The sequence below is a fragment of the Panthera onca genome, chromosome B2, assembly GCF_046562875.1.
Source record: "Panthera onca isolate mPanOnc1 chromosome B2, mPanOnc1 haplotype 2, whole genome shotgun sequence".
NCBI lineage: Eukaryota > Metazoa > Chordata > Mammalia > Carnivora > Felidae > Panthera > Panthera onca.
The window spans coordinates 96,080,109-96,092,717 of record NC_138343.1 but is presented as its reverse complement, the minus strand read 5'-3'; the positions used below and the strand labels follow the sequence as shown (position 1 = coordinate 96,092,717).

The following is a 12,609-nucleotide window of genomic DNA, read 5'->3' as shown; positions in this document are numbered from 1 at the left end:
GGATTTCCACCCTCATTCCGATGCTCCGTTCCTGCCCGTGCTTAGCCTAAGATCCCCTGTAAGGTAACAGAGCTCTGGTTCTCTGCTCTCTGGCCTCTGCTCATAGAGGCGACTGCATAGCATAACTTTCAAGTGTGTGAGGCTCTGTAAGTGACACAGGGATTTGGTTACAGGTCCTTAGAAGCTGAAAGCGAGAAGGAAGATCAAGATTTGCCCATTTAAGCACTGACAAAGTTCTTTTCAAAGTAGACTTTTCTTCCACCTAGAATTTGCTTTAATGTTATTTCTCTCCCTCTCCAAAGGAAGAAAAGTCTGGTGGGCATGTACCAGAGCCTAAAATTATTTGTATCCAGGTCACAAAATTGCAAGCATTGGTGGTCTCCTGCACAGCTGTGGCAGGCAGCCTGTGTTTACTAGATGTGAGTTACGGTTGTTATGGAAACCCTAATGTAGTATCTCCTAACCTTGGGGTTCTGAGTGCTCTTTCCTTCCTGTGACTTTTATCTGACGCCGTTTACCCAACCTCCCCTCTGACAGAGGCTCCACAGTTCCGTCTTCATTCTCCAGGCCCTCCGTCTTGACTTGTGTTGGTTGTGATCAGTCCCAGTAAATAGGCTGTGTGGTCCGTCATCCCCTGCGCAGAGGACAGTCGCCCCACTGACACCAGCAGCTCCCGTCACGCCGTGGGGGGTGTAGCCCCCAAAGCACTGATCAGGCAGGCTTGAGCATATTCCCAAACCTTTCTGGGCCTTGGATCCCATACCTATAAAAGGAGATCATCTCTGAGGTCTGTTGTGTCTCTAAAACTGCGCCTCGGTTTCCCGACTCATAAAACGAGACTGACAGGAGTTTCTCCCTCACAGGATTGTTAGGTGACGTTAGTTTACTGTGAAGCTCCTTCTACAGAGTAGGCCCTTGCTGCTATTGATTCTCACCGAGTATGCAAAGCACTGGGCAGTGAGGTGAGGAGTCAGAAGAGAATGCACAGCAGTTTCTGCTTTCCAGGAGCTTGCTCAGTGGGGGGGTCGGCCCTGTTGGACCCCTCCCTTAGTGCCCTCAGCACTGCCCGTAGCCAGGGAGCTCCTACGCCACGGAAGGAAGCTCATTACATTGCTCCTGACCCTCTCCTCCCAGAGAAACTACTCACTCCAGATCCTTGTCTCCGAATCTGCTTCTGGGGGGAACTCAAGCTAAAAAAGAAGTGATAGAGAAATTTACATGATATATTTATTAAGTGAGAAAAACGAGGATCAGGATCTTCACTCTTCCAGTTTTTGCATGTGTTCATATGCTTAAAAATTACTGAAGACCCCTTGGAGCGCCTGGGTGGCTCAGTTGGTTAAGCGTCAGACTTTGGCTCAGGTCATGATTTCACGATTCGTGAGTTCAAGCCCCGCGTCGGGCTCTGTGCTGACAGCTTGGAGCCTGGAGCCTCCTTCGGATTCTGTGTCTCCCTCTCTCTTTGCCCCTCCCCCGCTCATGCTCTGTCTCTCTCTGTCTCTTTTTCTCTCTCAAAAATAAACATTAAAAAAAATTTTTTAAAAAATTACTGAAGACCCCAAAGAGCCTTTGTTTATATAGGTTATATCTGTCAATATTTACTGTGTTAGAAATTAAAATGGAAAAACGTTTAAATATTTGTTAACTCATTTAAAAACCATAGTAAATCCATTACAAGGTAACGTCGGTAATAGTTTAATGGGGGCACCTGGGTGGCTCAGTCAGTTAAACGTTTGACTCTTGATACTGGATCAAGTCATGATCTCGTGGTCATGAGATCGATCTACAAGTTGGGCTCCGAGCTGAGCACGGAGCCTGCTTGGGATTCTCTCTCTCCCCCTTTCTACCCCTCCCTCCTCAAAATAAATAAGCATTTTGAAAATCTTAGTGAAAAGAATGTTTACATTACTTTTTTTGGCGGGGGGGTGGGGGGAGAGCATACACATGACAAGGGAGGGCAGAGAGAGGGAGAGAAACAAATCCCAAGCAGACTCCATGCTCAGCTTAGAGCCCAACTCGGCGATTGATGTCACACCCAGGAGATCGTGACCTGAGCTGAAATCAAGAGTCGACGCTTAACCGACTGAGCCACCCAGGTGTCTTCCCTCCCCTCCATTTTTTGGAAAAGATTTTATTTTTAAGTAATCCCTACACCCGGTGTTGGGCTTGAACTCCCAACCCTGAGATCCAGAGTCACACACTCTACCAACTGAGCCAGCCAGGCTGCCCTTGTGTTGTTTACATTCTTGCAACTCTCTTTAACATCTGACTTAATAGAAGGCAACTGCATCTTCCTGTCTGCCTCTGTATTCAGTCTTTTGGAAAATGACATATCACGTAGCTTCTGGAATACTCTCCTGCACACCGGTAAGAGAAAAGGGGCAATAACATCTCAGTGTTATGAACATAGTTTTCATCTCGTGGACCCCTTGAAAGGCTTTGAATGTTCAATACTGGTAAAATGGCTCTCAAGAAAGAAGAAAAAGCTGTTTTTAAAAATGTCCATTTCTGTGGTGTGAATATGCCCACTGCGGTCCATTTCTAGCTACCAACTCGCCTCCTCTAAAGTTGAGTTGGGGAGAGACACGCTGCGTGCGAGCCAGAATGAGCTAGCTGTGGTGCACCTCTGCATAGGGATTACACCTTGAGAACCACCGACCCAGAACATCTCTGGAAGGATGCACAAGAGAACGGACATTCTTGCTTCTGAGAGAGTAACCCAGTGACTGGAGGACAGTGGACTTTTAAACCAAATACCCCTTTATACTTTTTGCGGTCAAATGCTCTATCCCTGAGCTACCCCCTCTTTTACACTTTCGAACTTTATTTCATATGCATGTATTATCTAGTAAAAAAGAAAAAGGAAAAAAAAAGACTTTAAGCATCTTCCATTCTTAAAAATGAACTCCAAAAATAGACAGTGACCTATAATTTGTAAATCTTTTCAGCGTTTCCATTTCTTTGTGGCATCTCTTAGAATGGATTTTTTTCTAAGCACAAGTGAATGGTTCTCGCTTCTCTGCCTCCCCCTTGTCTGTCTTCACAGACTTCCTTCCCGCCAGAGGCAGGAGCTGGCTGATACTCAGGCATCAGATTCAGCTGGTGTTTCAGCATGAGGCGAGGTAGCCCCACCAGTTATTGCATTTATGTAGCCAATTTAAGCAACTTAGCCTTTGTAATTTGATATTTGAGTGGCTAAAGCATCGTGTTATTTTTGAACGTTCGGGATTACCTTCCCTTTTGTGCTTTTTGTAAACGGAAGGCTTTTCCGATGACACTGTAATCTTCCCCCACCCATGTGCCCTGCATGGAAAGTTGAACATTGTCCATCTCGATCTGAGCAGGAGGATAGAGACTATTAGGCATTTTAATAAAATTACATACACTCTTATGAGCTCTGCAACATTTAAACCTTTCCGTACCAATGACGGCCACTTAGCCTGAGGCTTCCTAGGCTATTTGGTTTAAAAAAAAAAAAAAAAAAAGAGCATTTACCACTGGAAATTGGTCCTGTTTGAGAGTTTCCCTCTAATAGGTCATTGATGTGTTAGAACCTGTGTTTTTTAGCGAGAGGTGGCATCAGGCTACACAGGTCTCGTTGACACTTGTCCCCTTCATTTGTTTAAACGTTCCTTTGGGCTTGGCCAGGCAATTCTGAGGGACATGCAACAGCCATGTCTTGGGGCGAAAGCTGATTCTCAGGGACCTGGGGATGCGTAGTTAGAATGTCTCACAATCTGTGAGTCGTGGTGAGAGGACTAGGAGGATTTTGAGAAGGAGAGGACATTAAAATGAGAAGGTCCAGCAGGCAGAGGAGACGGTAATCCTAGCAAGCCCAGGTGGGCAGGGGCTGTGGGAGTTGGCAAGTCCTACATGACCTAGAGTCATGTAAGGATCGGAATTTCTGTGGCATGCTCGGCATCCAGCCGCTCGTGTCCACCCAGGATGAGCAACCTTGTGACCATCATCTGGGCAGATGACCAGGAAATGGAGGTAGCAACGTGTGGAGGCAGGTATGTGATGCCCCTCCCCTTTCTACCCAGCCCTGACCATTGATGTGCGGTCATCATGTCAGCTCCAGGATGCCAGGAAGTGACCCACACATCCCTCTTGTAGAATCTCTATTGTACTGTGGAGTAGAGTCCGTATTTATAGGCATGGAATAGACTGGTTTTCCAAGTAGCTACATGCAGACAAAAGGAGATTTGGGTGCTCCAGTGGCTGTGGGACAGAAGGGTCCAAGGCTGGAAACTGGCCCCTGTGTTCTTCAGAAGAACGTTAATAGAAGAAGGAGGATTCTGTGATTTCCTCTGTGGGTGGCTGACCAGAGATACACATAGACTAGGTTTGAATCCTACTTCTCCTTACTGGCTGTGTGACACTGGGCAAGTTACCTGCCCTCTGTTCCCTTTTTCCTCCCTTTCAATATTCAAATATTTTGTTTCCATAAAATGATATTATAAAAATAATTTTTTCTATCTTCATTGGGGTACAGTTGACAAATGAATTGTTTATATTTAAGGTAAATGCCCTCGGTTTCTTTTTATTTTTTAATTTTTTTTAATGTTTATTTTTGAGAGAGAGGAGAGAGAGAGAATGTGAGTGGAGGAGGGACAGAGAGAGAGAGAGAGAGAGAGACAGACAGACAGACAGAGCCCGAAGCAGGCTCCAGGGTCTGAGCTGTCAGCACAAAGCCCAGTGTGGGGCTCGCACTCATGAACTGTAAGATCATGACCTGAGCCGAAGTCAGATGCTTAACCAACTGAGCCACTCAGGTGCCCCGTATCAGTTTCTTTATTGGTAAAATTGGGAATAAAATAGCTCCAGGTGAGGTGAAAGTGGCTGGTGCATCCGGCCCGTGGTTTGTGGGCCGCGGGTGTTACTGGGGACCCTCACTTCTGCCCCTACCATGAAATCAGATGCAGTTGTGGGTTCTCCAGGCCTCGCCAACAGGAAATCTCCCAGCTTCCCAAGGAGCGGGGCTGCTTTGCTGGCTGGGAGGGAAGGGGCCCACCGTGCTGTGGCCTGGGTTACTTCTGTGCTAGCCTAGCATCTGTCACTGGTGTAGAAATGCACACAAAAGCAGATGCCGTCCCGTGTCTTGAATGCCGGGGAAGCCGGCCCCTGGGAGCCTTCCTAGCTCTCCCTCTGGCTTTCTGCCCACCCACAGAGCTCAGGTGTGTGCTCTAACTGCACCGTTTTTTGACTTGGGCTGCTCAGAATTCAGGTGCTGCGTCGCCTGCCGTATGTAGTGTCCCATGGTGCGATTCAGAAAATACCCTTCCTGTCCACCGAGCCCCCAGTCCCTGCAGAGTGTGCGCCCGGCACTGCGCCACGGGCCTGCTGGGCCGGTGCGCTCGGCCCCAGCCTGCCGCAGTGCCTCCTCCTCGGCTCCCCGCTGCTCCCTGGAAGAACACAGTTGGGCAGATAAAATACTAGATAACCATGCTGCCCTTGCTCTGCACTGTGGTTCTGTCTGCTGTGTTTCTTCTCCGACACCTGTTTTCTTCTAGGATTTGCTTGTCCTTTAATGCTTTCTCCTTATCCGAGCCTTTGTGGTTTTTCTTTCCCCAAATAAGCCATCCACCTTCTCCTCCCTTTCCCACCTCTCCTCCCCAGAGACTAATTTGTTTTGTACACTGTGCCCTCTCTGACAACCTTTGCTCAGTTCTGCCCATCTATTCTGCTGCTTCTCCCCTGTGCTCTTGATTTCAGGGACTGCGTTCTGTGACCGTGTGGCAAGGTTTCCAAGGCAGTTGCGTGAGGCCTGGAGTACACTTCGTTATGAAGCCTCCTGCCTGGGCTGGGGGTCGGGAGGCTTGAACTTCCCCCTGGCATTGGCCACCTTCCCCACCTCAGACTACTGATGTTCACCTACCTGCCGGTGCCCCCCCCCATGCCACTCCCCACCCCCTGCCAGTGGGGTGATGTTGTCAGATGTGGGGTTTTTTCCTTGCAATAGAATGGAAATTGCATTGGCCAAAATTCACCTCTGGTAAAACAACTCTCTGACCCTTGAATTTGACTTCTTATTTTCCCTCAATATCATCTTGTGTGTTATGTTTTTCAGATAGTAGATTGGTGAATGGGAAGTATTTTCAGTGTAAGTTCAGTTTCAAATAAATCTCATATTTTCTTACTCATTTCTCTGAAAATTCATAAAATAGTGATGGAAAGAATCCTTCTTCTTTCATAAAAGAAAGTCAAAGTTTTCGTGACGCTCTGAGGATAGCACATCACATCGTAGGCACTGTATGTGTGTTGCTATTATTAATGGATTTCGAAGTTGTTACTGTGTGCATAGATGACCTAGACTCTGTCTCTTGCACACCTCCTCCCCTCCCCCTTTCCCCCATCTAAAACAGAGGACCACACACCATTCTGTGGCTATTTGGTGAATAGTGTACTGGACTTTGTAGATGGCATCCCTCTTCCTTCTAGAAATTTCTTAAAAGATACTTCTTAGTTCTGCTCTCCTCTGATGTTTAACCAAAATGGGAACTCCATGTTTGTAGGCAGCCTAATCAATTGTGGGAACCGCAACTCCTCGGTGTCAACAGTAAAGACTGTCATGTGTATTCTTTTGTAACGCTACTCCCTCATTCACACCTTATGCTATTTGCGGATGCTGTTATGTAATTTAGGGTAGTTCGGAGAATCTCAAAGATTAATGGTGCTTTTAATCATTCCATTCCATTCCATTCTGGCTGGGGCAGTGGGAGTCGGGGGCTCTGCACCAAACCTGGCAGCCCATACAGTCCCCCTCGCTCTTCTGTGCACCCCCCCCCCCCCGCCCCCTCCTGCCTTGCTCCCTCATCAGGAAAAAGAAAGGTTTGGAGCAGATTATGTGGAGCTCAAGAACTTTAGAAACCCACACTGCCTCTTCTTGTTGCTTTGGAAGGAAGGGCTAGACTAACACCATCCAATAAGAATAGAATGCAGGCCACACGTGTGATTTAAAATTTTCGAGTAGCTACGTTAAAAGAAAAGGTGAAATTAATTTTAAGATAGCTGACATCATTTCACCGTGTAATTGACATAAAAAATTATTAAATATTTTACACTGTTTTTTTGCTCTGCTAAGTCTTTGAAATCCAGTGTGTACTTTACCCTTACGGCACGTCTTCATTTCGACCAGCCACATTTCCAGTCCTCGGTGGCCGTGTGACTGATGACTGCACCATGGGCAGCACGGGTCTTTCTGCACCACCTGGAGTCTAAGACCCACTCGTGCCCAGAGGAGCCATGGCCTGCATCTTGGTCTTTGCAGTCTGTGGCTGGAATTGATAAAGCAGGGACTAATAGGAGATCATCCGAACTGAGGTCTTTTTGTAAGACCTGCTTTTCTCAAACAACACCGCCCCTTAAAGCAAAACTCATGCTTTAAGACGCATTCTGCCGACATGAAGTTTGGGGGACGTGCTTGCAGAGGGTGTTCAGAAGGCCTGGCTGTTTCTGAGCAGCTGCGGACAACACTAAGAGGATGCATTCCATGATGTTGAGGAACAGTTTCGGCTTAACCCTCCATTACCCGGAGCCAGGTTGGGAGGGTAAGGGAATTTCTCATGGGGACGGAAAATTAAGAAATAAATCAAGGCTTTGTCTTTGTCTTTTCATTTAGTGGAATAGAAGATGAACTCAGCTGAATTCAGTGAAGATGTAGAAGAAGGTAAAAAAAAAAGCTTCTTTTTAAAACATATTTTTAATTTTAATATTTTTTATTAGGTCATACACTCAAATGGTTCAAAATATAAAAAGATACATAATGAAAAATCCGTGGAAAGTCTCCTCCCACGCCTGCTTATCCCCCTCTGCCCGTACACCTGCTCTAAGTATCGTATGTATCTTTCCAGAATTACTTTTTTAAAAGTATCATTTAAAAGATAGTATTTGTTTCTTTCTCTCCGTCTCGGCTCTTTCCCCCCAAAAAGGACCTTAGAACCAGTTTTGAACAAAATGTTCTCGGATCGTGATTTTATTGTATAGCACTAATGTGGTAAGATAAAAACTGCTAGGTTGGAAGGCGCAGTTTTACTGTGACTAGACTTTCTTACCTGGGTGCTAGTGTCAGAGGGCACCCCGCAAACACCCTGCCGCTCAGGGAACCCTGCTAATCTCCCAGCGGCCCAGTGGTCTTTCCCACTGAGCCCTATTTCTTCTCTGCCACAGTTCTAAAAAATAACACAGTGAAAGTGGAGACAGAGGCCGAAGATGCTGCCCTGGACTGCTCAGTGAGTTCCAGGTCTTCCGAGAAGCACCCTCTGGACAGCGTCTTCCCTGCCCTCCAGGATTCCAGCAAGCGAAAGCCGCCGGGCTGCGATGGCCAGCCTGACTCTGTCCCCAGCGTGAAGAGGCGGCGGCTGATTCCCGAGGTGAGGGCCCAGCTCCTTCCGCTGTTCGCTTGGGCTCTGACCCTCTGACTAGATGCTCTGTCTCTCTTCTTGTGAGCGTCCGGGCAACTGCTGAATGCCTGGGCGCGAGAAGGCTTTCATCTCAGCTGTCCCCTCGATGGCTTAGGTTTCTAGAAGGTGACTTCTCCGACTACAATTCTTACCTACATCTGGATTCCTTACGGGGCTAGGGGAGTCTCCACAATGCACCTGCTTTTGAGTTCTTTGTTTTGCTTTGCTCTACAGGGAAAATAAGCACTTGACAGCAAGGACTGTTCATTAAAGCCTACCACATTTTACATAGTATACACTGCACACAGATTCCTTGAAAAGTTGAGGGTTGGGAGGTCTTTTCCCAAGTCAAACTGATCTTTTATGTTAGGAGCACGTGTCCGGTGAATCTTTTTGTGAAGAGAATTCTTTTGTAACATGCCTGTTACCCACTAACTTATAATTTTATGAATTTGCTTTATTTATTTTTTTTATTTAAAGAAAAATTTTTTTTAAATGTTTGTTTATTTTTGAGAGAGAGGGAGACACAGAATCCAAAGCAGGCTCCAGGCTCCGAGCTGTCAGCACAGAACCCGACGTGGGGCTCGAACCCATGAACCGTGAGATCATGACCTGAGCTGAAATCGGATGCCTAACCAACTGAGCCACCCAGGCGCCCCTGAATTTGCTTTTTTTTTTTTTTTTAAAAAATCACCTGCTGGTTAGATTGAACCTGGCTGAATTCTAAGAGAGAGAGAGAAAATCAAACTGGCCATGGTGGCCCCCTCTAGCAGTCTACAGTCTGGGTGGGAGACAAGACACATACACAGAATACTTAAGACTGAGGAGAGAGAAGCAGCTTTGGGAGATCAGGGGTCTGGCCCAGGACACCTCACCTCCGTGCCTCCCCGTGGACTGGCACAGTATACCTTAAATTCTTAGACATTTTCCCAAGCTCTCCAACCTAGGCACACGGACACACACACACACACAGTCTCTCTCTCTCTCTCTCTCTCTCTCTCTTTCTTCCTCTCTCTCTCTCTTTGGGGGACCCAAATAGGCATTTCAAGTTCTGCATGTCTGTCCAAAAGAGCCCACGTTTTCAAAGCCTATTATCGTTAGCCAGAACACCATGGGGCATCAGCCTGGGACTCTTTGGGTTGTTACTGTTTTGTTTTAATTTTGCTCTATTAGATGTGAGGGCAAATCCAAATAAATTGGAAATGTATGGATTGTAGAGATGTAATGAATTTTCAATAAGTAAAAACTTTGCTTTTCTATAATTAGCAAAAACAATGAGAGTAAGATTTTCTCCAGCATTTAAATGTAAATGCTTATGTTATAATGAATACCACCCTGCACTCCACATCATGGATCACTGAATGAGACATTTATTTATTTATTTATTTATTTATTTATTTATTTATTTGCACCCCCCCCCCCCCGCCCAAAACAGCTCTATTAAGCTATAATTCACATACTATGCAATTCACCAATTTAAATTGTACAATTCAGTGGGTTTTTTGTGTATATTCACAGTGTGGTACAGCTCTTACTATAATAAGTTTAGAATATTTTCATCATCCCACAAAGAACCTCTGTACCAGTCCCTTCCCTTTCCCCTCCTCGAGCACCTGGGAACCACTCATCTACATTCTGTCTCTAGAGGGTTGTCTGTTCTGGGCATTTCATGTAAATGGAATCATAGAATACGTGACCTTTTGTGTGGCTTCTTTTACTTAGCATGTTTTCAAGGTTCGTCCATGCTGTAGCATGTATGAATTCTTCACTCCTTTTTATGGCCAAATAATATCCCCTTGTGGATGTACCACATTTTGTTTATCCATTTAGCACTTGATGGACATTTGGATTGTTTCCCCTTTTTGACTATCATGAATAATATTCCAACAATAAATTTTTAAAAATCTATCATGCCCTGAAAAAAAGTTGAGATTAGTTGAGATTTTTTTATACCTGTATGAGCTTTTTTTTTTTTTTTTTTTTTTGAGTTTATTTATTTATTTTGAAAGAGAGAAAGAAAGAAAGAAAGAGCACAAACAGGGGAGGAGCAGAGAGAGAGGGAGAGAGAGAATTCCAAGCAGGCTCCTCACTGTCAGTGCAGAGCCCGACTCGGGGCTCAAACTCATGAACCGTGAGGTGGTGACCTGAGTCGAGATCAAGAATCGGATGCTTAACCGACTGAGCCACCCAGGCACTCCTATATGAGCATTTTAAACAAAGGATTAATGTAGATATCCCTCCCTTGACTCTGGCTGCCCAAATCAGTCACTTATTGCATGCCTTTTGACTCTGGGGGAAAGTTCCTTGTGTGGATGGCAGTTTCCAGGAGTACGTAATGATTGAGGATGAAATCTCAGACTCCTAACTGCTGAGATCCGTGCTGGGCGAGTGGAAGCAGTAGTAAGATGGTTAGTAGCATAGCTTGTTAGAGAAACGTGTAACCATTTTTTCTTCTGTTGTATTTTACACCGTAATTTGTTATCCTTTCCCCTAACGATTGCTAGATAGGTGTTTTCTACTTCCTTGTTCTTACAAGTAGTGCTGCATACGTTCCGTATGCATAAAGCTAGTACCCTCTGTGAGCGATTCCGTGTGGGTTAGATGCCCAGAGGTTGTCCTGCAAGTGTCGAGAAGTTTGAGAAGCACTATGTTCAGTTCCTAAAGGAACTGCCAAAGACGCTTCCTTCTGTGGGACACACTACATCTCTGCTTATGATCAATTCTGTACACAACTTCAAGTTTGCCAGTAAAGGCAGAGTTCGAGAAATGAAACACAAAGTTGAGTGTATTGGTTCACTCTTGCCTTGTGACAAACCACCTTAAATCTTAGCAGCTTAAAATCACCACCACCATATTTGTTCACAGTTCTGTGGGTCAGCTGGGGGTTCTGAGTTGGTTTGACCTGATGGGGGGTTAGGTGGTCCGGGATGGCCTCACCCCCCGCCCCCTTTCCCCAAGGCCGCAGGGCTGGTTGCACTGGCTGCAGCTTCCCTTTCTGCACAGTCCCACCCACTGGGAGGCTAGTCCGGGCTTGTGCACGTGGTGTGGAAGAGTTCCCAGGAGCAAGAGAGGCCAAGCTCTGAAGCACAGACACTTTTCACACCTCGGGTTGCATCGCCACGCACGCTAGTGTCCCACTGGCCAGAAAGTCCCGTGGGCCAGTCGAGACACAAGGGTGTAAGTATAGACTCCACTTCTGACGGTAGGCACAGCAAACTCACAGGGATGGGGGAAGTGTTGTGGCCGTTTTTAGAAAAGTTCAGTCCAGTAAGGAACAACAAGCGCTCACAACAGGAAGGAATTCTGACCATGTGTAGGCTGGGTTGTGGCCTTATGGGCGGTCCGAGGTCGTCCCATTGTCTCCGTGCACAAGTGGAGTCAGTCTTTATCCTTTCGTCCAGTTTTGTTGGAGCGGCATCACAGAGAAGCAGGGCGCGTCTGCGAATTCTTGGGGGCAGAGAGGGAGGGAGAAGGTTCTTAGGATCTGTATTTTAGTTGAATCCTTACTGTGGGAAGCAAGTCAGAAAAGGTTTGGCGTTGGGCTGCGACTCCATTGAGATTCATGGTGGGGGGGCCTCCCTGGACATCACACGAATGACGTGAAGGTTTCAGATGCCTCTCGATTTGGCGAGGCAGCAGGCTTCCAATGGGGTTTTGGGCATCACCCCAAATTCAGACATGTTTGGAGAAAAGGGAACCAAAATATATTTGAATATTTCTAATATGACTTGTTCAATTTACATATTCTAATTGGGCATATATGTTTACTTTTCAATAGATTGGATATAGCGTGAAGTTCTGACGTGTTAGATTTTAGATTGGAAAAGACCTGTTAAGTCCTGGATTTTATTTGGGTGTTTTACGAGTTTTGTTTCTTCTCCTTACTGTGCATAAGATGAGGTTGATACCGTGCACGCTTTCCTATTCTGTAAAAAGAATATATGTAGGTATAAACCTTTTGAAATTCTTGAGCTCCTTGCAGAAATGTGTCATGTGAATTCTGTATTTCCTTTTAAAAGTCTGTGTAAGTTGATGTGTCAGTAAATCAATAGCCTTAGAACCTTTGGGAATTTGAAACAATCTATCAGTTTTATGAAATTATAGCATATGTTGATTTTTCAAAATGGCACTAGTCCTAGTTCAGAGTGAATAATGCTTTATGCTTCTCCCCCTGAATTTTCTCTGATCCTTCTTTTTTTTTTTTTTA

The 12,609-nt window shown here is 45.7% G+C and overlaps 1 protein-coding gene across 1 annotated transcript in view; it reads left to right on the top strand.

The window, feature by feature from the left end:
* Positions 1-12,609, top strand: part of BEND3 (BEN domain containing 3) — a 33,603-nt gene that overhangs the window by 8,951 nt on the left and 12,043 nt on the right. The window contains exons 2-3 of the mRNA XM_060616299.3: positions 7,622-7,669; positions 8,170-8,372. Of these exons, the coding sequence (XP_060472282.1) occupies positions 7,633-7,669; positions 8,170-8,372 (240 nt within the window). The 5' untranslated portion in view covers positions 7,622-7,632. The remainder of the gene's footprint in view (positions 1-7,621; positions 7,670-8,169; positions 8,373-12,609) is intronic.